The 25,675-nt window shown below is 30.2% G+C and overlaps 1 protein-coding gene across 1 annotated transcript; it reads right to left on the reverse strand.

Moving 5' to 3' along the window:
* Nucleotides 1-1,752: 1,752 nt before the first annotated feature.
* Nucleotides 1,753-25,448, reverse strand: LOC119674957 (carbonic anhydrase-related protein 10). Its single transcript, XM_038086117.1, has 8 exons — nucleotides 24,547-25,448; nucleotides 11,034-11,081; nucleotides 9,662-9,798; nucleotides 9,353-9,544; nucleotides 9,105-9,267; nucleotides 5,153-5,307; nucleotides 2,304-2,435; nucleotides 1,753-1,974 (listed from the first exon to the last, which is right to left on the reverse strand). The coding sequence occupies exons 1-8, from the start codon at nucleotides 24,602-24,604 to the stop codon at nucleotides 1,888-1,890; spliced, it is 972 nt and encodes a 323-aa protein (XP_037942045.1). The 5' UTR covers nucleotides 24,605-25,448; the 3' UTR covers nucleotides 1,753-1,887.
* Nucleotides 25,449-25,675: the final 227 nt, after the last annotated feature.

Genomic DNA, 25,675 nt, shown 5'->3' on the forward strand with positions numbered 1-25,675 from the left:
TCCTGCTAAAAATATTCCTAATAATGATTGAGTAAAACAACTTGAAATAGGTTTAATGGAAATATAAACATTACTACTACATTAAGATACTTTATGCATCAGAAGAAAAGAATTCATATCTATCTATATGTTGAATACTATGCATTCATAATCATTCGAACTGATTATGGCTTAATCAGCGGATTGAAATATTTTGGATTAAAATATTTTTAGGTAAACTAGTATAATTCGCCTATAAATGATTTTTAAAAATATAAAAATCTCTATAAAAAAGCTTCAAGTTTTAGTTTTGTTATAATCATTCTTATTTATTTGCATACACTAATTATTTTTTAATATTTTTATGTAATATGTAACTTATAACTATACAATATATTTTTAAATTTATTTATTTTTTGCATACATATGTAATAGTTTTGACTATATACGAATACATTATTTATTAAATATTTATTGCATTTTACACAAGTGATCATTAACTTTATTACATTCATTATTAACTAAAATACATAGTATATACTTGGTACATATGTATATATATATATAATAATATATATATAAATATATCAATTTAGTTTACAAATACATTTATATATGTAATAATTTAATTTGCTATATTAAAATAAAAAATTATTAATATAATTAACCACATAGAATCATATGTATACAAATAATTGCTCCTATTCTTGATATATCGTGGTAGCTAAAATAATTCCACAGCTGACAACACATTCTACAATTGAGCTCTTCCATGACAGAACAATAATAGCAAAATAAATTCTGTAGCATTTACAACACTAGCCTAGCCAGGATAACCATATTTGGTTTAAATATATATTCTCTATTTTATGATTAATTTTCATAAAAAAAATAATAGTTAATACAATTTATTTTATCTAGTACTTAAAACTAAGCACGACGTATATCGTCTCTATATGTAGGATAATAGACTTCGGTATGAGTATCCAGCATTATGTTATTACATAGCAATGGAAAGTAAAAATTTTCAAGGAGTAAACACAATTATAAAGATAAGTATTAATTATATGTATAATTTTGATTAAGTATTTGAGGTTATATATTAGCTTACAACGAACATGCTATATACGCATTAGTATATTTTGCTGTCTGCTTTACTCATATATATTCAATATGTTTAGCTTATATATTTCTTGCGTTAAATTTATGTTTTATGTTAAATACAATATATTTCGCTATTTTTGTTTAAATATTTATTGTCCACCCAACCAGTTCTCGGCTTTTTTATATAATTTTTATTTATTTATATATATTTTATATAAATATATTGCATCTAAACAAATGATTTACTTAACTGCGGTTATACATATTTATTAAATTTGTTTTTGATTTTTATGATGTTTAAACTGTAATAAAATTATACGATTTATACAATTTTCTTTTTAAAAAATAATTCCGTAACAAATAATAATAATTATAATTTTTTTTTTAAATAAAATATACTTATTACTTTTTAATTTAAAAAAATCAATTGTTTATAATAAAAAAATGCTTATAGGTAAATATTTTGCAAGTTGGCTTAGTATTTGATTAGTAAAGCAAGCAATAACACACCAGAAGCCTGGGTCTGCATTTCGAAGTTGTCTGCGAAGATGACGAAATTAAAGTCTTCCTCTATATTTTTTAGTTTTGCCACATTTCCGGCTTCTGATTTTAATTTATTTCCTGTCATCTTTAATTTGTTGTAAAAAATTTTTCGTTTGTTGCTACTTCTACTATATTTAATAGTAATAATAGTAATAATTTAAATTTGTTATAGTTTTTATGATCGTTGTTGCTTTCGTGGCTACTTTGGTAGCTGCTACTGCTGCGGATCCGTCTCGGCATTTCTTTGTGAAGATAGTGCGGTCAACGAATTAGAAGTCCTGTATCCGGTGACCAGCGATTCGCTCGGTAATACATATCCTTGTACATGGAAGGGCATGAGTTTTGATTCTGCAATGCAATAAGAAGAAGAAATATACGTAAGTAATGAGAATTGATTTTATGAAGATTTCTATATTAAATTACATTTCTTTAAGACATATTTTTTATATTTCTGTCACATTCTTTAATAAAACAAATCCATTCTATACATTAATTATCTATATATATGGACTATATGAATCCTATGATGCGTCTAGTATTTAATTTGAAATATTTGTAATAGTCACTTAATTCTTTTTAAAAATCTTTTAAATTCTTAGTATTTTTTATTTGTTGATAAAAACTTATAAGATATTAGAAAAATATAAAATAAAGACTTTAAATAATTTTATATTTACCTTGTTTCTCTTAAAGTCTATATTAGTTCTTACTGTTCTATGATGAAGTCCTTGTAGAGGACGCGCATTATTGCCTAATGGAGCTTTCGGTGAAGTCTCTGAACCTTGCATCAGTCGTCTGAGTTGATATAACTGCAAATAAAATAGTACAGTACAAGTACATTGTGACCGAAAAGTTTTCGGAAATTCTCATTTAAAATTCGCGCGCTGTATATTTTTCGATATTTTAAGTTTATGTAGTTTGGCAGCACTGTCCTTAATTACTATGCCAAAAATGAGCGCGATCTGTCAGACAGTTCGTTTACGGCAGCTGTTGAAACCAGTTCACCTCAGTAGTGCGTTGCGAAAAAAACAATGGAAAAAAATATTGAACAAAGAGTTTGCATCAAATTTTTTGTTTCGAACGAAATTTCGTGTGCAGAATCGTTGCGAATGCTACAAAAGGCTTATGGGGAATCAGTTTTATCGAAAACTCAAGTTTATGAGTGGTACACCAATCATCGGAATGGAGAGAAAAGACGAGCCGAAACCGAAAAACCCACGCCAAAGCGCTCGAAATCAAGGCAATGCTGATTGTTTTCTTCGATATTCGTGGTGTGGTGCATCATGAATTCGTCCCTGAAGGACAAACAGTCAATAAAGCCTATTATTTGACTGTTTTAAGACGTTTGCGTGAAAATATCCGCCGTAAACGGCCTCAATTGTGGAAGGATAATTCATGGATTTTTCATGACGATAATGCTCCCTCGCACCGAGCCAACATTATCAACGATTTTAAGGCCAAACATTCAATAAATACCATCGAACAGCCCCCGTATTCACCTGATCTTGCACCGTGTGACTTTTTCCTGTTTCCCAAACTCAAATTACCACTCAGAGGAACGCGTTTTGAATCCATAGAAGACGTAAAACAGAATTCGCAGAGGAAACTCAAAGCCATACCGGAAAGCGCCTATAAAAAATGTTTTGATGATTGGAAGAAACGTTGGCATTTGTGTATCGCTTCTAATGGAGCATATTTTGAAGGAGATAAAATAAATATTGATGAAGATAAAGAATTTTGCGTTTTATTTAAAATTCCGGAACTTTTCGGTCACACTGAAGTTACGTTTTGAAAATTTCTTGATATAGATTTATCATTACTGATCTATGGTAGTTCGTAAAAGTTAACTGATATAATTTTAGTCTAAAAAAATTATTAAAATACAAAATAAATATATATAATTCTCTTTAATTATTAGTAGCATGACACTTATTTAGTTTTAATAGTTATTTACAGATACAATATTTATTGATCTACTGTAAAAGATAAAAACTTTTTGCTAAATAAAAAACTTTTTCTTCTAAGTATATAAGAAAGTTTTTTTTATTTGAACTGTCTATATTGAACTTTACTTTAATATAAACAATTGATAATTGGTAGATAGATGTGAACTTCTATTTAAAAAATGCTTTAAAGATGCATAGCTTTAAAGTTATAAAAAAGCTTGCAATATAAGATGGTATTCGTAAAAATAAAATATCCTGATTTTTAGTTATTCATATATATGCAATTAAAATTAAAAAAAAATTTTTTAAGTTACCTACTATCAATTCATAATTAATTTAAAAAAAACCCATATAAACACTTTTGAGCAATTTAATACCACTTAGCACTTAATTGCTTGTAAATGAAATATGTCGAAACTTTAACAGGAACAATTAAATGAACTGCAATTAAACACATATAAAATAAGTGACCTTTTTTTTTTGAAAGGTCCTTAATTGCTTATGAAGTGCACAATTAATACATAATTTTTACCATTTAAAATAGTGCATATGAAAACGGTTTAAATTGATTTCCGTTACCGCATCTGTGTGGCTTGAGACCGCCACGGAATAATTCCGGGAAATGCAATCAAAAATACTGCAAATTCAATTTGTTGCAAAATTAATACGAAATTTGCACAAAATTTTGTGGCTAACAAGGTAATTAAATAATTATTTATCTGACACAACTAATATTAAATTAAAACGCCACACTCAAGCAAACTAAATAAAGAAGTTAGCTTTGGCATTACCAGAACTAAAATACTCTTCATACAGATTAAGTAAATATGGTATTATTCAGTGAAATAGGAGTCACTGAAATTCTTCGCCCTAAGTGAAATCGAATTGATCACATGATCTAGGACCTATACAGATCTACATCGATCGCCATAGATTTCCGTAAATTAACACAGATAGAAACAATTGAAGTATTGGTCTCCACGAGGCTTTCTTCAGAAATATGTGTGATCTACCACGGTATGCTATATTAACTGGTTAACAAAAACAGAATAGTACTTTATTGGACCCGTAATCACAAATAAATAAATAATAATGAGTACGCGGACAGTCCTACAAGACCGGATCAACCATTCAATTTAAGAGACCGACTTTTATTTTCATAGATTGAAACCTTATTTGGGATTTAGTTGGTCACAATTAAGTCTTTGGTAGAAAAAACGATTTTAACTAAAAGAAATCATTATTGGCACAGCATATCGAATAAGAGTCATGCCTACAGCATAATAATGGTGTATACTCTAATGATGTAGAATATATCTGAGGTTGCTATCGTGTTATATGGTGGGTCACCACGATTCGTTTATTTTTCGAAATTTGCGTGCGAAGGGTATTAAAAAGGTTGGTTATAATGAAAATTTACAGTGGCTACGGTTAAAGCGATAATAACATAATTAAAACAAGCTTAGTTATAAATTATTTGGCGATATAATTATGCACAGCGTTTGGTTTTAATTAAATTTTTTTGTCACAGATCATTGAGTGATTAATATTGTAGTTAGGATTTGTATATTTTTACTAACCTCTTGTTTAGTGATATAAATAGGTTTATTAACTATAATCCAAACGGTGCTCTCCCAGCAGCCAGGATGTGTAGTTGAGCCTTCGTATGTGATGTAGTGATCCGTGTTTGGCAACAATGAACGCACTGATATGTGCCTAATCGGTGTTGAAAAACCTAAAAGAATAAGAAAAAAATATTGCTTTTTATAATTTTTTGCACATTCTGTAAATTTAATCAGAATGTGTTTTCCTATTAATTTAGAGGACAGTGAAAAAGCTTCTTGCTGCCACTGACATTTAGCAGGAGTAATTGTTATGTTCGCATTACACAGACACTCGTTTGTGTGTCTGAGTCCAAAATTATGCACTGCCAAAGTGCAATAAAATAACTCATAATAAAATAACACGGTAATTGCGCGAAAAACTTTCTACTTTCTTTCTGTCGTAGTAGCAAATATGGTAAAAGCGCTGAAGCAACAGGGGCAGGAGTTGAGGAGAAATTATGATCCTTTGCATTTAAGTCGAATCCATAGTTTGCATAGAAAAACTAACATAAAATTATGATTTTATGCTATGCTTCGACTTGACTTTGCATTGTTGTTGGGCGGAAACTTTAACGAATTTGGAAAAAATCAGAATTGGCCAGGCTAGTTGAAGTTGCATAAATGATGCCGTCGACATAGACCAGGACAGCGTCATGCCAAATTGCCTCAAACTTATGTCGACGACGACGCGAACGACAACAACAGCAACGTGTCTGCTTGCCATTATATCCGTTTCCGCTATTAAGAAAGCCACACTAATACCGCGGAAGTGAAGCAAAGCAAACATTTAAAGTTTTATGGCTTTCTTGCTTTAAGGAAGTACAAGGATTGTATAATATTATTTCTTGTGAAAAAATACTTGTAGTTCGTTAGAAAATTTCGGCAGAAATTTTTCTTAGAAGTGGATAAAAATATATAAGCAGGTTTAAAAATGTAAATCTTTAGTCCTGAATATTCCGAAAAAATACAAGATATAACCAAATAAATGAAGAAGAGCAAGTAAAAAGTGAATAGAATAGTTTTTCAGCAAATTTTTGTTAAGAAGAAGTGGCGAAATGTAGTCAAAGATAAAAATACTAAAGAAGGACTTATAAAGAAATAAAAACATGAAGTCTAAAAATTGTAGTATAGTATAATAGGAGAAGACGAGACCGAACAAAATCGTGTAACAGAAGGATGACATATTAAGAAAGAGGAAGAATGAGGATTGACACACAAGGGTTGTAATACATTTATACTATAATATACCTAACCAAACCTCGCATGTTAAGACCTATAATTTCTAGCTAGAATATAGTAAACAAAAATAATTTCAAGATAATAGCGAAGAACTTCAATAATAAGTAATGAAGAAAAAGTATAATCTACCTATACATATACGAGAATAATCTTTTTGAAGAAAAGAAATAAGCTGTAATTAATGCCAAAACTCCGGTAACCTATCAACATTATGATGTTTTGGATATCATAAAGATAAATAATTACATATATACATAAATAAAAAAAAAATCACAAAAGAGAAGAAAGTAGATACACATTTTTGCTTCGATTGGTTGATTGAAGAAGTGATTGGAATAGTCTACGAATAGAATTACTATTTTCGGCCCATTGTGGTGACCTATTTTCGTTTCTAACTATTTATTTGTATGTATAGCTTGGTTAAATTCAGCCCTTACAATTTGGGAGCCTTTAACGAACGTTAAGTGATGAGTAATTTAACTGGTTAATATAAAATAGTTGTTTTTTTTATCTAGTGCAATAAATGGCATTAGAGAATACTAGTGTGTTGGCCGCCTGCTTTCAGTTATTACTTCTTGTGTAGAGGCTAAGACTATTTAGGAGGTGATCAGATATCTAGTATTTTCTCTTCAATATTAGGTTTAAATTTCTGTCTGAATTTGTATACGAACTTATTATTTATTATCTGCTGTATTAATATTCGAAGTTTGTAACATGTCTAACTGTGCTTTCTATAATTACTGTTTCTATTATTATTTCCGTACTACTTTCTACGAGTTTCAAGATTTCACAAATAAATTTCAATATAATCTATTGCCACCTAATAATCGCTATCGATAAAATGTAAAAACTGTACTATACCATATGGTTTGTGATCTTCCACGGCTTCTTGCAGCATAGGTGTTCCAAATCAGGTGTATTTGAAAAAGATTATCATGGAGGAATTATAGCCCTTAGTATCATAAAGTGATTCATCACTTTATTAAGTTAATTGATTTAAAAATATAAAGAACCAAATCAAGTCGTCATACAGCGCTATGTAAACTTAGTGGACAAGCTTTCAATCTTTGAAATCACAAGTTGATGCAGTAAATTGAATCGATGATAAACATATTTGAATACTGAGATTAGTTTGCCATTTTACATCCATGAGTGTTGCAGATTTTAGTGGATGTTTTTGACAGTGGTACAAAAGTTTTGAATATTTTTGGTAAATTTTGTTGCATTTTATAATATTAGCCTGCCTCGTTCAAAAACGGCAATCAATTAAGCTTTGAAAATGGACCCACTGTGGTAACATTGTTTTAAATTAAATGTTTTAAATTGTTTTAAAGTGCTTAAGTAAATATGTCTTTACTTCGGATCGAGAATTACTTTGTTGCGTTAATATAACAGATAATATCTTCAATGCCTTTATTAGAGGTATAAGACGGATATTTAAAGAAGGAGAACCAAAAATGGAAGTGAGTGACGGGTAGTGATAGAGCAGTTGAGCAACTGACTTCAGTTTCTTCTCTGATTCACACCATGACCGTAGCCATCAAAAGCAGCATCTAATTGGTCAATATGCCCGCTCAAGACGGAATGTTCCGTCAAACAGCTAAGATATTATTTTTAAATTACATTAAAATTTCGAAATTGCCTATACGCTTATGTAAAGCAACATAAGGAGCTAATAAATTCAATAGAGCTAATACGACTTATGTCTCTTGGATTACTTTAATATGCTGATGAGCAGTATATTGTGCGATTGTATAGACTAATAAGTCCTTTGGATTACTATAATATTCTGATACACCGGATTATTATAAGTTGTATAGGCTAATAAATAACTTGGATTACTACAACAACTTGACCTGAAGAATGATGTTCATTTGTGTGATCAATTCTTTATGCTGACATTAAAATTTTACTATTACCATTTTAAATCTTATATTATTTTAAAAATATTCTATTAAGTAAATTTCATGGCAGTCACATATTTTCCAAACTTTCATAAATTAGTAGTCCTGATTTCACGATATATGATATTGTTTATGCATTTTCGAGTTCCTTAATGAACTGGTAGAACCATAATTTGCCTAATATATACCAAAAGTAAAGAAAAATTATTAATGTAATTTTATTGCGGCATAGAAAATGGATATTTTTGAACCATTATTAAATACTAGAGCACATATTTTATAATCTTGCTTGATATCCTTAATCCACTGTACTAACCGTACTAACTGTAGTAATGCATGCGCCAACCGGGTTGTGCACTGCACCTGCATTCCAATGCAAACTCCACGTTTAAAGTAAATTTGCTTTCGACTTTTGCAGAGTTTTCGCAATTTTCTTTTTTTCGCTTTATTGAATGAAATGTAAAGCACACCAACTAATGAAAATAAGCACAGGATACGGGAAAGTGCAACTCGAAACGTGTTGCTTGGTATTTCATGTACCGGAAATAAAGTGCTTTGTTATTATTATTTATATACAAACGTACTAACGTAAAAACGTACAAACGTACGAACTTACAAACGTGGCACGTAAGGAAAAATGGCAACGATAACAATGCGAATTGAAGCAAGAATTTATTAATTTTAAAAAGAAAAATTGCTTTTGTACAAATGTGCGCTGAACGTGAGCTCATAGACGATAATAATAATAATACCTTTATATGAACTAGTACCCACAATTTACTCACCTCTGTACAGAACTTTATTAAATGTGCTGGTGATGATGCGTAACTCGGGATTTGGCGTTTCGCCAATTTGTACCATCAAAGACAGTCCTACAATGCCTTGCGACTTATGTTGCGCCTCTGACATATTATGATACAGTTCCTTATTAAAACCATAGATTTGTATCTGTTTGTGCGGATATTTTATTAAAAACAATTAAATTATTTCTGCTAGAATAAAAAATAGAATAGGCATAAGCCAAGCCACTTACTTCACCCGGAAAACTGTAACCCTGTATAAAATGTTCCGAGCCTCGACTGTTATCAGTGCCGTAGTGTATGTAAATTTCTTCGAACTGATAACGATACGCGAGTGGACCGCCAGATATATTTACGTGTTGCTTTGTGTCTTTGTCGACACGGAAGACGAGTGATTGACCTGTATTGTATAGTGTACCGGAAACCTATTGAGAATATAATTAAAAATTATTGTTTTTTGCTTGTATTTTGCTTTTAAACTCAATAGTTAAAATAAGTTTTATAAATATATATAATTTTGAAGTGGTTTTGATGTTTCCCACCTTGTGCTTATCAATGTGCAACGGTCGCAAATAGGGATCAAATAACAATTTATCTGGCACAACGTCTATTGGTGACTGACGACGTCCTTTGTTGCACATGTTCCATTGTGGATTTATAAGGCCCCAAAAGCTAGGTCCTAATATAAATAAAATGTCAATTAATATTTTAAGTAAATGAGAATATATACCAACAAAACGTAATAGTAAATTCACATAAATTCTTTAGAATTAAACATAAATAAAAATATAAATGCGTATGCTTTAATTTCGAAAAATTCATTGGCTATAAATTTTTAGTGTTTTTAATCCTTGTACATAAACAATTTCTTTGTTTCAATTTCAGATTTCAGATTTCAGTATTAAAATAATACTTCGATTTATAATGGACAAAATACACTTTTCAACAGAAGTGAAGACAAACACGTATTCAGTTTTTCAGACACATCCACAAACGAGTAGCAATTTTGTTGGCAATCACTGCAGGTCGGTGGTGTTGCAGTTGCTAATGATTTTATATATTTGTTGCTTTTTTCCCTATAACTCTGTTGCAATTTTTTATTGTATCTGCACACTTCAGCTTGCTAGACACACAGCAAACGATGTCTGACATATGCAAGCCAGTTATACAGTAACCATTCGCCCTGCCTTCATGCAAATGGCAACACTCATACGCACTGTTGGACATTGCCAGTTATTGCTGTGTTGCAGTGATTTTTATTATTGTATCGTTTATATTTTTAAGCCATTTTTAAAATTTACTTCTACTTTTTGTTTTCTTCTTTGTGCTACGAAAAAAAAAATATTTAATTTTTTATGCAATGTTTGTAATTGTATTTTTTCTGAACCTTTCGACAGGTCTCATGTCGTGTCAAATGAAATGAAATGACAGCTATGCGCCAGGTTCATAATGGCGTCATGCAGGACGACGTTTACGGTGCGGCGGCTCGTTACTAAATGTTACAAAATTTTTTAGCCATTTTAGTGGGCCACATTGTGCAGTGAGCTTAAATGATGTGTGGTTAAATTGTTGGTTTTGATATTTGTAATTTTATACATATTTTCTTTTTTCCTTTTTTTTGGTGTATTTCATGTTTTGACAATGTTAATAACTGTCAATTTGATTGATGTTGATTTAAAAGGGAACTGATAGGTATGATTACCATCATGCTTTCCATCAAATTCTGGTTTGAGGTGATGTTTATTTTGACAATTAAATTGCTTAAATGTGGTTCAGTGATTTTTGCCTTTAATTTTTATACATTTGTACCCTTTCACTTTAAAAAATGTTAAATTTTTAACATCAGCATTATTCTTTTATATTTTTAATGTTGTTTTTTTCGGTTTTGTTATTGTAATAATTTTTTAAACTTACCGGATATGCCATCATATGTCCACCATTCTTCCCAACTCGCCTTAATCCCTGCGAAATAAAAAATGGATAAGTGGAAATTATTAATTTGCTTAAAATCAATGCGACGATTTCATTTTAATTTTTCAATAATGGCAAATGGATTTATTTGCGAAAGTGTGCACGTTCATTGAATTCAATTATTATTTACATAAAATACTGTGTCTACAGACGAATGTGTGAAGTGTAAGCAAAACATATAAACAACTACTGTTCTGTTCTGTTCAGTTCAGTTCAGTTCAGTTTTGTATCTTTTGTTCACAATAAAAAATTTATTTAAAAATGTTAAAACTGATTGTTTCAGGTTTTTTATTTCACGTTTTTTGTTACAACAATTGTTCATTTTAAGATTAAAGCAGATGCATTAAAAGTAAAAACATTATTTTTTTAATGAGTATTTTCAACATAAAGCTGATATGAAACATAAAAACTATTTGAAAGTTTACTATAACCATATTATCATTATTAATTATTAAGTAGTGAGTGGAGTAGTTTTCAAAAAGATACTTTTATAAATAATTATTTTGCATTAATCTTTCATAAAAAATTATTTTTAAAGTGTTTTATGGCTTTATCAAATCATAATTCTAAAAGTTTGCCAACTACAGCTTAGGATCAGTTGTCTAATTCATATTGACTCAGCTTCAAATTTGGCAGGGCGAGTTAAATGGCCAACGAAATGAAAAAATCAATTTTTTTCAAAGTGACATCTGCTGAGAACCAAAAACTGTTTCTGTTATAATGAGATTGTAGAGGCTCTATACTACACTAGCAGAAGATTATGACAAGAAAAGAGAGAGAGTGTGAAATTGTCAATCCAAAGTAATAAATGTATCCCATAAATATCAGACTGATTAGGATAATACAGACAAGCTAAAGAATCTATGCCGTTTCGATCAAAAGCCAGAACTAGGGAGCTACTAATGCTGAACAGAATTGGTATCCGACTTGTCACAGGGTTTCTCACTGGACACTGCGGAGTTAAAAAGCATCTATCAAATCTAGGTATTACTAGAGACGATAGGTGCAGACTTTGTTGCGAAGAAGAGGAAACAGCAGAACAGACTTTGTGTCACTGTGATAGCCTTGCACAATCAGACTTCGGTACTTATCCACTGCCTATCCGCTTAGAACGAAATTAGGCAACATCTCTACAAAAGACATATTGGCATTCTCAACTGCTACTCGTCTATGGAACTGAAGTGGGTATGTTACAATAATCCTTTAAGGATGCAATGACGCGGTGACAAGTTCCCAACCCATCTTAAAAATCTAATCTAATCCCATAAATTTATGACAGCAATAATATAATACAGAGTAATAAATATTGCTTAATTATTGTTGTAGAATCTAAGAGATTAATGAGATTGTATTACAAAGTGAAAAAAAATAAAATGATAGACTTATTTCATGAATATATCATTTGAAAAGAACCAATATTTAGAAAAATAATTAACGATTTTCAAATCTTACATTAAGTTGCATTAACAACTGGAGTTACTATTATGCTTGATTATATAAAATTGTTAAAACATTTTATCTCATTTACGTACTTTGTGTTAATATTAAGTTTTTTTAAGATTCTATTCATACATAAAACAATAAAAAATCAAATTTTCTTTATGGACTCCATATATTTACACTCGTAATTAAAGCCAATACAAATTCCCATAAAAGTGGCAAAAACTGAAATTAAGTAGAGACGATGCAGATGTGTAAAAATACAAATAACCGAAAGTGGCGCCACGTAGTCTTCGCCTGGCCCAATTCCATGTCCATGTTTACTCGAATTGCTAAAACGATATCCATCGAGAAGCTGGAAATTATACGACAATAAATAAATGAAATGCATTTGGCAATTTTGCAATAAAAGATAAAAACAAAAACTAGCTGTATAACCCAAATTGATGACGAATTGAAAATATCAACACCGTCCTCCTCTTACGTAGTCCTTTGGATGGTTTCATTGACTGCAAACCGTACCAGGATAATTTCGTATAGTTTTCTTTTGAAATTTGCTTCCGTTAAATTGTTTGTTTTGCTTTGCGCAATTTTTTTCATTTCGGGCTGCTGTAATACAGTTTTCCTTTACGAATTTCGTCTATTCAGTTGTGCTATTTTATCGTGGCTGTTTGTTAAGTCTTCCCCTTCGCAGCCGGTTAGACGCCAATTTAATAGCATACTTTTTGGCGTTAAGCAGACAATAATAAATGTAAAAACTGTTTTTCACACAATTTTCCGATGTTAGCTTAGGAAAATTTCTTGAGTTCTCCGGCAGTGAGGACGCCTTCATAGATGGCTTTTCCGTTTTTGGCATAAAATCGCATAAATTTTGTTATTATTGCTACAGTTGACAAAGGGCAAAAAATTATATAGACGAGCTTGTGCAAGTACAAATATATGGAAAATACGGAAAACACATTAAAAAAAATTGAAATTTTTTTCATGCGGTGTTTGATATGACCAAGTGGATGAAAACTTTACTGGCGTCAGACTTGCTGGCGACACCATGAAAACAAGTCAACAACTCATTTTAGTGGAGTTTCTTTTTATGAAAGGATTTTTTTCCTGCCGGTTAAAATATTGGAGCGGATTTGTTTTTCGTATATTCGCATTGCTGTAGTTGTAAGTTGATTATGGTTTAATGGATATAATAAAATTCGGTTCGAGTTGGTTTAGCAAAATGAAACTAAATTAATTTCAAATTTTAAATTTTTCATGACCTCAAAACCACCAACAGCTAAATAGTAAAAATAGTAAAAATTTAAATGAATGTAAAATTTAGTAAATTTTATATTTTATTAAAATAAAACACTAGGGGTTTGAAGGCATGTATCAAATAATTTATTTAATAAAAATAAAAAATAATTAAATGCAATTAATTGTAAAATACTACTGTTATAAAACAAAATGAAATAGTATGAAATAAAAGCCATAAAGAAGAATTAAATAGATTTAAAGAAAATGTGGAATGGAAAACAAAATAATTTAAATTAAAGTAAAATTAAAAAAACGTAAAAAAGTTTTTAATAATGAATTAAGCTTTTGTTTGTAATTGATACACAAACCTTTCAAAAAACTTCAATAAAATTACTGAACAAGTTGACATATCCTGAAAAGGACAGAATCGTCGATCAAAATTCAATTCAAAGTCCAGGGAAACAAAGAAAACCTGACAAAGACAACAAAGGATAATGAAAATTACCTTAGAACAAATAGAAGAGATAAGCGCTTATTTGGTAATTTGAGCTTAAGCGAAGATATAAGTTGACCATTATTCCCACAGCTGCTCCCACAGAGCAGCTCGCATCAGAATTAAGGAACGAGCAAAAAATGCTAAAAATGAAAAAATTTTCAGTGCTTAGAACGAACGAAGAGGATATCGTAGCCTGACTGGGAAAAGTAACAAAAAAGTTTGATGCATATGCAAAAAAAAAAAGGAATGTTTCTTATATTTTTTTTAATGGGGAAAGCGTGTATGGTATATAGATACGTGGGAGCTGGAGTAAAGCTGCTGTTATGTAGTGGAGCTGGCAAGAGTAACAGAAGTAGTTTGATTTGTAATTTTTCCTTTCAAAGCTTTAGTCTCTTAATTACATTTTTGTTTGCAGGCAACCATTTTTTCAATTTTTTTTTTTCTTACTTTAAACTCGTATGCACATTTCCTTTTATTTAATAAGAGTTATGCATTCTCTATTAACTGTGAAATATATATATATTTTTATTTATACATATATATTAATTATATTTTTTCATAAGTGCTTTTATTAAGTAATTAGTTTTATTATTATACTAAAGATTTTAATGGGTAAAGATTATATTTAAACAATATTTCTTCTGACTGTTTTTACTAATTTTTTTTTAATAGATTGAAAATTTATTTTTTTGACTTAAATTGGTATAATTATGTTGAGGTTAATTGAGTTAATGCACTTGAACACTTTTACTCTCTATTAACTGCGAGGTTCTTCAAAACCTCCCTACGCCTTGACTGGATTACTGTTTACCACTTCATTAGACTAAGAAATAACTGACCTCAGAGCTGCATACCCCCCTGAGAAGCTTAGAACCATTCTAAAATTCGATAACGATAATGGCAGTTTTCGTAAATACTTTTAGGGCAATGTCCTTTATGTATTTTTAGATCGGATCAATCTTGAGGTTCCTGTGGATGTTATTCGTCCTAATGTATCATAGTACCTTGAAAAGTCTTCTCAGCGCCTGGCTTTGTGTAATTTCTAGCTGGCGAATAGTAGTGTTTGAGGACTTGCTGAACGCCACACATCCATATAGAAGTGACGGTCGATTTATTTGGATTGAGACTTTCATTTTTAAATAGCGGTTGGAGGTGATGAAGAATACATTATTTTTAAACTTTTTATTTTATTTTTCTTTATTTGCTTAGTTTTTAAATATATTTTAATTTTATATATATGTTAATTCTTTTTAATTCTTTTGAGGAGCAAATATTTTATTTCGGGCATTAACCCTTTCGCCATATTCCAATTACGCACACATTAATTAAATTCCATTTTATTGAGTTATACTAAAAGTAAAAACAAAATTATATTTGACTGCCACACCCCCAATTGTTTAAACTGTCCAATTATAAAGACAACTAACATTTCAAATACAACAAATGTCATTGTTAATGATGACAATCGGAATAATAACTATAATCGTGACGATAATGACGAAATCAAATCAAATGAAGCAAACACCAAAATCCAAGTGATTTATTGTCACAACATTATTGTGTCAAAAGCCAACATCTAATGTACTCGTAACTTGTTGTTGTTATGCGGTTTGAAATTAAAGTCATGCCTGTTCTTTGTGTTCAAGTCCTGTTACTGTGGTTGTTCTTATTATTGTTGTTATTGTGTCAGCCTTATTATTAACTTTGCGTGTGCAAGTATGCGTGCATATACACATAGTAGGCGGTTAAGGCTTTAATGTACAAATCACTTTGAGGCTTTGCTATGAGCGCAAATACTGCATAAAATTGCGGTTATGACATTATTTGGAGCATTGTTAACATTTTGGAGGTAGGAGGGTGTTTAGCTAAATGACTGTAAAATAGCACAAAGAAAAAAAAAATAGAATGAAATTTATTGTTGTATTTTAGGTAACACAGACAAAAGTGAAATGTCTGCCATTAAACAAAAATCATAATATTATCTAGAGCAGACGGCAGTAAATCGAACAACAGAAGCAAATGCTGTAATAATTCGCCAGTTTAAACACTCCCTTCGGCATACACTGTACAGTGTACAGTGATTCTTTAATGTTAAAGTCTTGCTCATCATTATGTCAATCTACTGCTCCTTCTACATGTGCGTTCTTGCTGAATTATGCCAAGTTAACAACAAATATTGACATTGAATCAATAAAGGAAATTTTCTTAAAATTAATAGGCAAATTTAAAATATTGAATTACTGTTTCGTCATTGATTTTAATTAAAAATTTTAAAATTTTACGTATTCTCATGACGGTAAGGAATTGCTCGTTGCGTGTTCGTCGCCATTCATTTTTAACTTTTATTGACTTTTATTGACAATGACAGAAGTGCTGAGAGGTGTTTAATGACTATCATAAATTCTATACTGATTAATAAATCATAATCAATAAGTCAACTACTTGGTTTCATGTTCGATTTTTTTAATTAGTTATTTTATAAAGTTCTATTTAAAGTCCACACTTAACTAAGTAATTAATCAAAATCTTAACATATATTTTCTGATTAAGAAGTGTTGGAAAATGAACTTAATGTGATTAATTTAAGAAAAAGAGTTCAGTATAATAGAAATGAAGTTAAAGATCAAGTCTTGGGATTGAAGTCATATCCCACTCAAAAATAAATTAATTGTTTTTCTATAAATAGTGAAGTTGGTATCAAATATACATAAGAACGAGAGTCTGTTGGTTCAGTTTAATTGTTATTTTTGACGCAGACAATATTATTGATAAGCAACCAAAAAAAAAAAAACAACAAACTTTTAACTCTGGAAGCATTAATATAAGCAATAATTTGAAATCAAATTAATGGAAACCATTTTATTTGTGAAGAAATTGCATTTTAAAATTTTGAATTAAATTTTGGAAGTCTTATAGTGATAAGAAAACCACGAATGACTATTGTGAGAGTCTTTGACCGCCACAATCTTTCGAGTCTCGTTTCATATCATTTTATTACTTAACTAGCGATATTGCTTAAAGTCACGCTTGCAAGCGAAATGATCTGTAAAAAAACTGAATTAGAAAATTGAGGATGGAATTGACTTTCAAGAATTAGCTCAAATTAACACCATATAACTCTCCATATAACTCAAAAATTACAAGATTTAACGGGTGTTTAAAAAAAACTAAGGTCCATAAAGCGTTACCGCTGTCTTTTTATAAATGTATCGAATTACAAAATATCTTTTTCTCTGAAGAGAAACACTACTCAACTAAACAATTCTTAGTCAAAGAAAATTATCTAAAGAGATGGTACGAAATCTGGGACACTCACATAACGCTCGAGAAGATATTACTAATATTCATAGACAAATTTTCAAATAGAGAAAAAGAAATGGAAATATTCCATAAAAAATAGAGTATAATTTTTTAAATTATGCCTCATATAGAAATATAAGAGATCGCTAGCTTTGGTTATAAACTATACGATGAGACTAAATATTCTCTGCAATGAAGTTTTGTCACAGTTGTGACGGAGATGAGAAAACTGCTTATCATTTGTTTTGTGTTTGTCATGCACTTATGAACTAATAACTTAACCTAAAATGTTTAGCTTACGGTTGTATCGCAAAATGTCAAATCTGATGAGTAGCACTTTTCTAATCTTACTCATAGTAGAACTCATATAATGATTTTTAATCTGCTTCGAAACTTTTACGGCAACATAATGAGTCAGAAGGCCCAACATACAGACATGAGTCATACTTTGCTAGCCACCTCAATCAGTTACTTGCTGTCAGATGATCGTAGCTGTTCAGGCTTTGCCACTTGCAGGGGAGTACAGTGGTAAGGATCGTATTGGTATTTACTTGGTTAAATTACTTATCTTTGCATGATCACCTAAACTAATGCTATGAGAATATAAAAGACAAAAACTAAAAACTCTTAAACTATTAACTCTTGGAAACCTACTAATGACTTAAATTACCCTGATTCACAATACAATTAAGTAAGTTTTGCTGCAGTTTAAATACAAAAAGATTTTTTTTTTGTTGTGGGTAACAAAAATTATAAACATTTTGTTTATAATGTCCTTTACCCCACATGGGTACATTTGCACTTTTATCTAAACTTGCTCACATCCTTGTTGGTCATGTGAACATAACGAAAACTACCGCTAAGTGACCATTGCTTAAATGCAGACAAAAGTTTATGACCACAACTATTCGGTGCACTCGCAGGAGCAGATACAAGGACTTTAGTTATTTTGCATTTTTTAATTTGAGATTTAAGCCAAGCAAAAACCAAATAAAACGCGAATAAAACGCAAACAGAAAAAATTGAAGCGGATGCCATAAAAAGCAAATTAAACTTGCATAAGTGAAGCTTAAGTGGGAATAAAATTTATGATATAAAACGAAAAAACCCTGAACAACATTTAATCACTTTAAAAAATTTCGGTTTTTATTTAATGAAAGATATAAAAAAGTGGTTAATTAAGGTCCTTAATTAGATTAGAGCACTGTACTTTATGCTTAATAGTTCATTTACATATTAAAGCATTTTTATTCGCATTATATAGGAAAAAAGGCACTTTGGTTAGAGTAAATTTAATCTCACTATTAAAAACATATAAAATAATAAAATAAAATTTTTATAACATTTTATAGAAAAATGTTTCAATTTTTTCTGCTGATTTTTAGTTTTGATATGAAATATTATTTCACAAAAGCAAAATTTGCATTTGCTTGCAGGCACTTGAAAACAATCAAAAAAGTTTGCATTTTAATTTCAATAAAACACTGAACTGAAACGAACCATATGGACTTTATGTGCGTATAAACAAACACTCACAGATACTCACAGTAACTCACAGATACTCACTTATACATTTACATACAAACAAGTGGGGTTTCCACAGATATAAGCAAACGTAACTCTGAACTCTGCAGGCTGGACAAAAATTGGCTTGGCACTTGCATTAAAGCCTGGAACATTGTGTACATGTGTTGATTATGTTCGCAGGTCCTGTCGAGTTGAAAGTCTTAGTGCAAAGTGCAAAATTTTACTTTCAATCGAATGCAGTTTTTCATTTTATTCTGCAATATTAGTAATTTATGTTCATGAAAGCGCACGTTAAATTGTCGGTTCCGTGCCACATTAAAAAGTTGACTCAATTTGAATTTTCCAGTAGCTGGAAACTTGTGGCACACAACTTTAAGTGTTGCTAATGTTATAAACTCATAACATTCACGATATAATTTTATTACCTTAAAGTAGTTTTGTACGTGCAGCCAAGGAGCACGGACGTCTCAACCATAACTGGCGATCGAGACAATAAAATTTTTCGGCGTCATCCGATATACAAACCCTAATATAATATATAGAATATATTCATTTTGGTGAAACCTAAGAGCTATGTTATGTGTAAGGGCCGTGATGAGGGAAAGACATTTACTGCCACTGCCAAGACAATTCACTTTTCACATAAATTCAGTTGATATATTTTCATAAATTAAATTTAATTCGATTGAAATTTCTATATTTTCATAATTATTTTTCTTTTATGCTATAAAACTTAAGCAATACATACAGTACATACCTACTGCCTTATATACCTATGCTTATTATCTGCATTTGTAAATGTACAAATTACGTGCAATTATTTTTAAATTACATTAAAATGCTTTTGTAGATACACTCAAACCTTTAACCCTTAACCTATTTCGCCGCAATTTCAAGGTGCACAAAGAGCAGAATGTACACATGTTTTCCCCCAACAAAAACATGAACTACGTAAACCTATTATTACTTTAATTCCACTAATTTAGTCTAGACGAGTGGAAAAGTATAAAGTAAATATAAAATAAATATGAAGTAATGACAACAAAAGGTTTTCCACGTGAATACCATGAAAGTTGCTTTTCAGCGTAAGGAGTATTTCATCATAAGACACTCAAGGATGGCTATCCTTTTCAATATTATAATTATATATACTTATGTGTTAAGTGTATATATCTATATGTATATGTTACTATATCTTTATTGAATTGAATAAATTTATTACTGAAATGTAATTTACTTCATACTTCATACTTCATTTTACATTATTCATTATTAAGTTTGGTGTAAATTTGTATATTTTCAAAAAGCAAAACGCGGAACTTGTCTAGTCCAATATCCTGAAATAATTTTATATAAAAAGCATACTTTAATTGCATTATATTAATATGTGTAATACCTTCCGTTTGTTACTTTGATATTTTCAAGACATTAAAATATATTAAAACAAAGTTTCATTAGAGTAACCTAATTAATTCACTTCCTGATTTCAACACCTCATGTCACTGCCGTATTTGGTGATGATATAATCGACAGAATAATTATAATTAATAAAAATTCTATGGTATCATGGGCATAAAAGCGGATTAAGTTTAATAATACCAAAACTGTTTACATATATTCAAGTTAAAAAATATATATCTCACAAGCCCGTTTATAAAAAAACATAGAAAATCTCACACTCTAACCAACCAAAATATCTCCTAGTTTCGATGAATGACACACCTGTTGGAAAAAACGCAATTGACTTAAGATAAAGTGAGATACCTTATGTTAATAACAGTAAATCTACACTATAAATAATATATTACTATTTTATAAATATAATATATAAATATCTTGAAAATCTATATTTAAAATACTAAATGAAATAAATTTCAGAGACGTTTAAGTCGTTATCAAAAACCAACGAAAGGTGTGATTAGAAAGATCCCATAAAAGTGTTCTAAAACAAAAAGGACTACAACAGTCAATAATGATCAATTTCTCTGATAATTCAAAGAGCTGATTCCTATGAATGCTAGATATATAATACGAGTATTAACCAATTTTTCAGAATAAGCTTATTCGTATTAACGCTATATGCAAAATAGGTCTAAACTTAAATTAAGAAGTAATTTCTTGCCTGGGCACTGTAGTTTAATTACTATGATGGAGTTTTCCTGATTGAGATATTTAAGATTCGATTTGATAAAAAATTTATTTACTTTTGAAGCATAATAATAAGCCAGCTCTCACATTAAATATTTGTTGGTGTGATATCCAGAATAATCACTATAATTAATTATAGCATCACTATAATTTGCATTCCTTATATTTCAGGTTGCATTATGTTAATCTGGCAAAACTTACGCATTGACGTGTTAGTCACTAGAGATACCAGATAGGAAAGGTTTCAGTAGTAGTTGAAACTATACTAAGTCCGCCCTAAGTCTAGTACATACGAATCATGCCTATAGAGCAGTCTCTTATACCTCAAGTCTAAATAGATTTCAATAACTGTAAAGCATTAAATAAATGTTTTGATATGTAAAGAAAAATTTTAAGTTTAAATACTTTGCAGTCATTTGCTACACGCTTTGTGAGAAAATCTTCTCTTTTTATCATTCATAAAAATACAATTGAAGTGCAAATAAAAACGCAGAGTCCTCAGAAACCTCAGGAATGTAAACAAATAACAAAAGCAATGTCGCCAACAATAAAGGAGCAAACAATAAAGTCCTGCGTGCAAATATGCTGCTAAATGTGTCAATGCGAATATCCTTTTTGTGCTGCGTTGAAGCCAATGTTACCCCTACACACATATACACATACATATACACGTCTCACATAATAACAAGGATATCAACACACACATACTAAGGAACATTTTATGTGCTGCCATGTCATTTGTCTGAATAGCCTTTTGACAAATTGTGCAAATTATTGTGTTAAATTTACCCCCGAGGCAAAAAGCTGAAGAAGTAAATTTATTGAGTTTAGTCCTTTTTTTCGTACCGGTTGGACCAATTGTAATGTATACAATTGCCTCAAGTGAATTCCTATTGAACCAGCTTCAGTGGGTCAGTGTGGTTGACATTGTGTGCTGTGTGCATTTAGACGTGCAGTAAAAAAAGGAAACCAAAAAGGATCCAAAGTAGAGCAAAGGTAATAATGACAGCTTGACCATAAACATTTTCCCAATTTTTTTTTTTTGCTGTTTGGATAAAATCTAACATGAAGTATTGAAAGCCGTTCCTGCTACTGCTTTAAATAATGCATGAAGATTAAAAATCCATGTGAGAATTATTTTATTGCAATGAAAAATTTTAATAACGCTTTCCATTTAAAGGTTTTTATGCCGAACTGTTGTTGTGAAAGATTAAAGCCGGTGAATAAATAATGTGAATTGAATGCAAAAAAAGAAAAATGAATCAGTTGGCTCTTTATGAAATTACATATTAAACACTTTTCCATTTGGATAAATATGTAAAATATTTAAATAAAATATATATTCATTCAATATTCGTAATATTCATATATCGTAAATAAATTATTGCTATTATTATTCCAAAAATAATATTAGTTTAATTTTTTTGTGGGAAAAGTTATCACTACAACTATCATAACAGTGAAGATCTAAACATCTCTAGGGATTAATTGCCATCGACACCAAAAACTCTCAGAATAGATTAAACTGCAGATTGTGTTTATGAAGATCATATAAAACTTTTCAGTACGGGGTGTTTTAACCTTAGCTTCAGTATGTGAAATGTTAATATTATATTGTAACGTACTTCTATATAATAATATTAATGATATTAAATAGTTTGAATTTGTTTTGAGATTTACAAGAAAACGGACTTCAAAATACTACTACGAAATAAAGCTCCTATTTTTCTTTTTGATGGACTTTGGGTTGCAGAAATAAAAGTAGAAACAGAGAAGCAATTTATCAGCTAACGAAATTCAAAACCCTCGGAGGGATTTTTTACCTAAAAGGCTTTTAAAACTACATGAAATTAAATAAAAATAGTCTTTAATCATATAGGTTGAATTGCAATGTAACAAAACTGAGAATTCACCTTAAATCCTGTAAGGTTGGTAGTGAAGGAGATTGTGTATAACTACATGTTAGGAGCTTAGTAGTGTAGAAACTAAATAGCTCCTTAAGTGATCTATTAGGTGTCTACTAAATTAACACTTACGCGACTTATATCTTATAATGGAATAAGATTTAATGAATTAGGTACAGTATTACAATTTATTGAGGTAACTGAACTGAGAGAAACACTTTTTATCTATGAAGGTGGCTCAACAGATTGCAATATTAGAATCAAACTTGATAATTAGAAGTAATTACGCGCGCTTATTAATCCTGTTTTTCTGTTATATAAAAACGTTTTATATTTCAATTATTAATCAATTTTTAATGTTTACTTTTAGGTGAGTAGAAAATATATTTATTTGATTTAATTATATGTACGTTATAACTATGAAATTATTTAACACTAATTGATTGTTAATTCTAGCAGTTGCCAAAAAACATTTTCTCATAAATTATTAAAAATTGATATTATTAGCCTAACACTAATTGGTAATATTGGATTAAGTTTAGATGAATGCTAAACCTTTCTACATACCATATATCATAAGAAACTGGATTAAGAAAAATTAGACTTAGTGTGGATGAAAGGAAAACCTTTCTTCATATATCATAAGAAACTGATATTGGTAGCTTCAAAAAGAATCAAAGAAAATAAATCGGTTAAAGTGATTTATATTTACAATATTCCTGAACTATATTAGTTATAATTCAGGAATACATGCATTATCTCAAAGAGTCTTTAAATATGAGTAAACAAATTACTGGAGTAACACAATCTAGTCGATTCTCTAAAGTACCCATAGTTGATCTATGTGTGTGTGTGTGGTGTTTGATTCACTGATAAACTGAATTTAAACTAACAAATATGAAACCGGCCTGAAATGCACATTGCTGTATTGTTAAAGGCCAGAAAGCACTGGGACCTAAATAGATTTGCATATATCTAAGAACGTATTCAATTATCCATTTTAATTTTTTAAACTAAAACTAAAGACTGGAGAAACTCACAGAATGCAGTGAATGATTTTATGCTCTTCCACTCCTGATAACCTCATAGTTATGGACTGCATTCTAGCACTAATTTTGAATTTTAATGGAAATGTAAATGATAACGAAAAAAGAATTGCTAAATACACAAATTCAAGATTTTTGAAATGCAGATACTCAGATATTTAGATATTCAGAAACGTAATCAGCAACATTAAGCATTTTCCGAAATTGCAGTTATCACGAAGCACTCGTATGCTGCATATTTATATAAATGTGTGCCCTTATGAATATAAATACAATTCAGAATTTAGTGTAGCAGTTCAAATGTATCAGATGTTATGTATTTCTTTTGCCATTTTGGCTGCTGCTGGTACACTTACCGGAACTACAAAGCAAAACGATTGCTGAATAAGCTATAAATCCCGAAGAGTACGGCATGTTACTGAAACGAAGCACAGGAGCTGCAATGGCAACGGCAACGGCAACGGCAACGGCAATGGAAGCGACAGTGGCAGCAACAGTGGCAGCGACAGTGACAGCAACAGCAGCAGCGACAGCGTCTGCAATGTTAGGACGCAGAGTTGTGCAATAAAAATATGCAACTACGTTACTGCATACGTTTAGGCGCGCACACACTCAGTTGCACACACACTACGTTTGGGTGGGTTAAGTTGCGTTAAGTTTGCAGTACGTGTTTGTTGTACTGCAGGCAGGAAGAGTGTGTTGCAGGCTAAATACACAAATGCAGACAGACATACGCAGAGTTGCACACAAACACTGCTCTATGTACAAAATCGCCTGCAATGCTAACTGCAATGCTAACAACTATTGACAATTCACACGTTGCAAGCGGCGATGTGCGGTAATTTCTCGCTTTTTTTCCACAAACATTTGCGAATATCCTTTCTATCTTAAAATACACTGAACTTTATCTTTTGACTTTTATCTGATTTTTTTAAAGCAATATTTTTCTGTGGCGATTTTATGTAGTTTTGGGTTTATTTTTTATACTTTTTTGGTTTATTTATTTTATTTTTCTGCTAAGGCAGCGAATTCATTTCACATGCAAATTTTAATTTCCGCTGCTTCCTTTGATGTGGACACAAGTTGCATACTTCATTTCCAGGAATTTTCGCAACCTTTTTTCTTGCAACTGCAACATGACGTACACGAATTCGTACTTTATGCGTTCTTTTATTTACAGTTTAATGCGGCTTAAGTCATTTTATTTATTTTTTAAATTTTTGAACGAATTGAGGTTAAAATTAATTGACGAAGGACATTACAGGATATAACATTTTAAACGGAAGTTAAAAAATAATAATAAAAATATAAAAATTTTAAATGGAGCGCGCCAAAAACCGCTTACTATAAAGTCTTTATAATTAATTAAACTTTAATTTTTTTTGTGATTTTAATTTATATATTTAAGTTTATTATATCATATCACCTAATATTAAAAATTGCGATATTATTTTTATTTAATATATTTAAAATGTTTTTTTAATT

Source organism: Teleopsis dalmanni, chromosome 1 (genome assembly GCF_002237135.1).
Source record: "Teleopsis dalmanni isolate 2A chromosome 1, ASM223713v2, whole genome shotgun sequence".
Taxonomy (NCBI): Eukaryota; Metazoa; Arthropoda; class Insecta; order Diptera; family Diopsidae; genus Teleopsis; species Teleopsis dalmanni.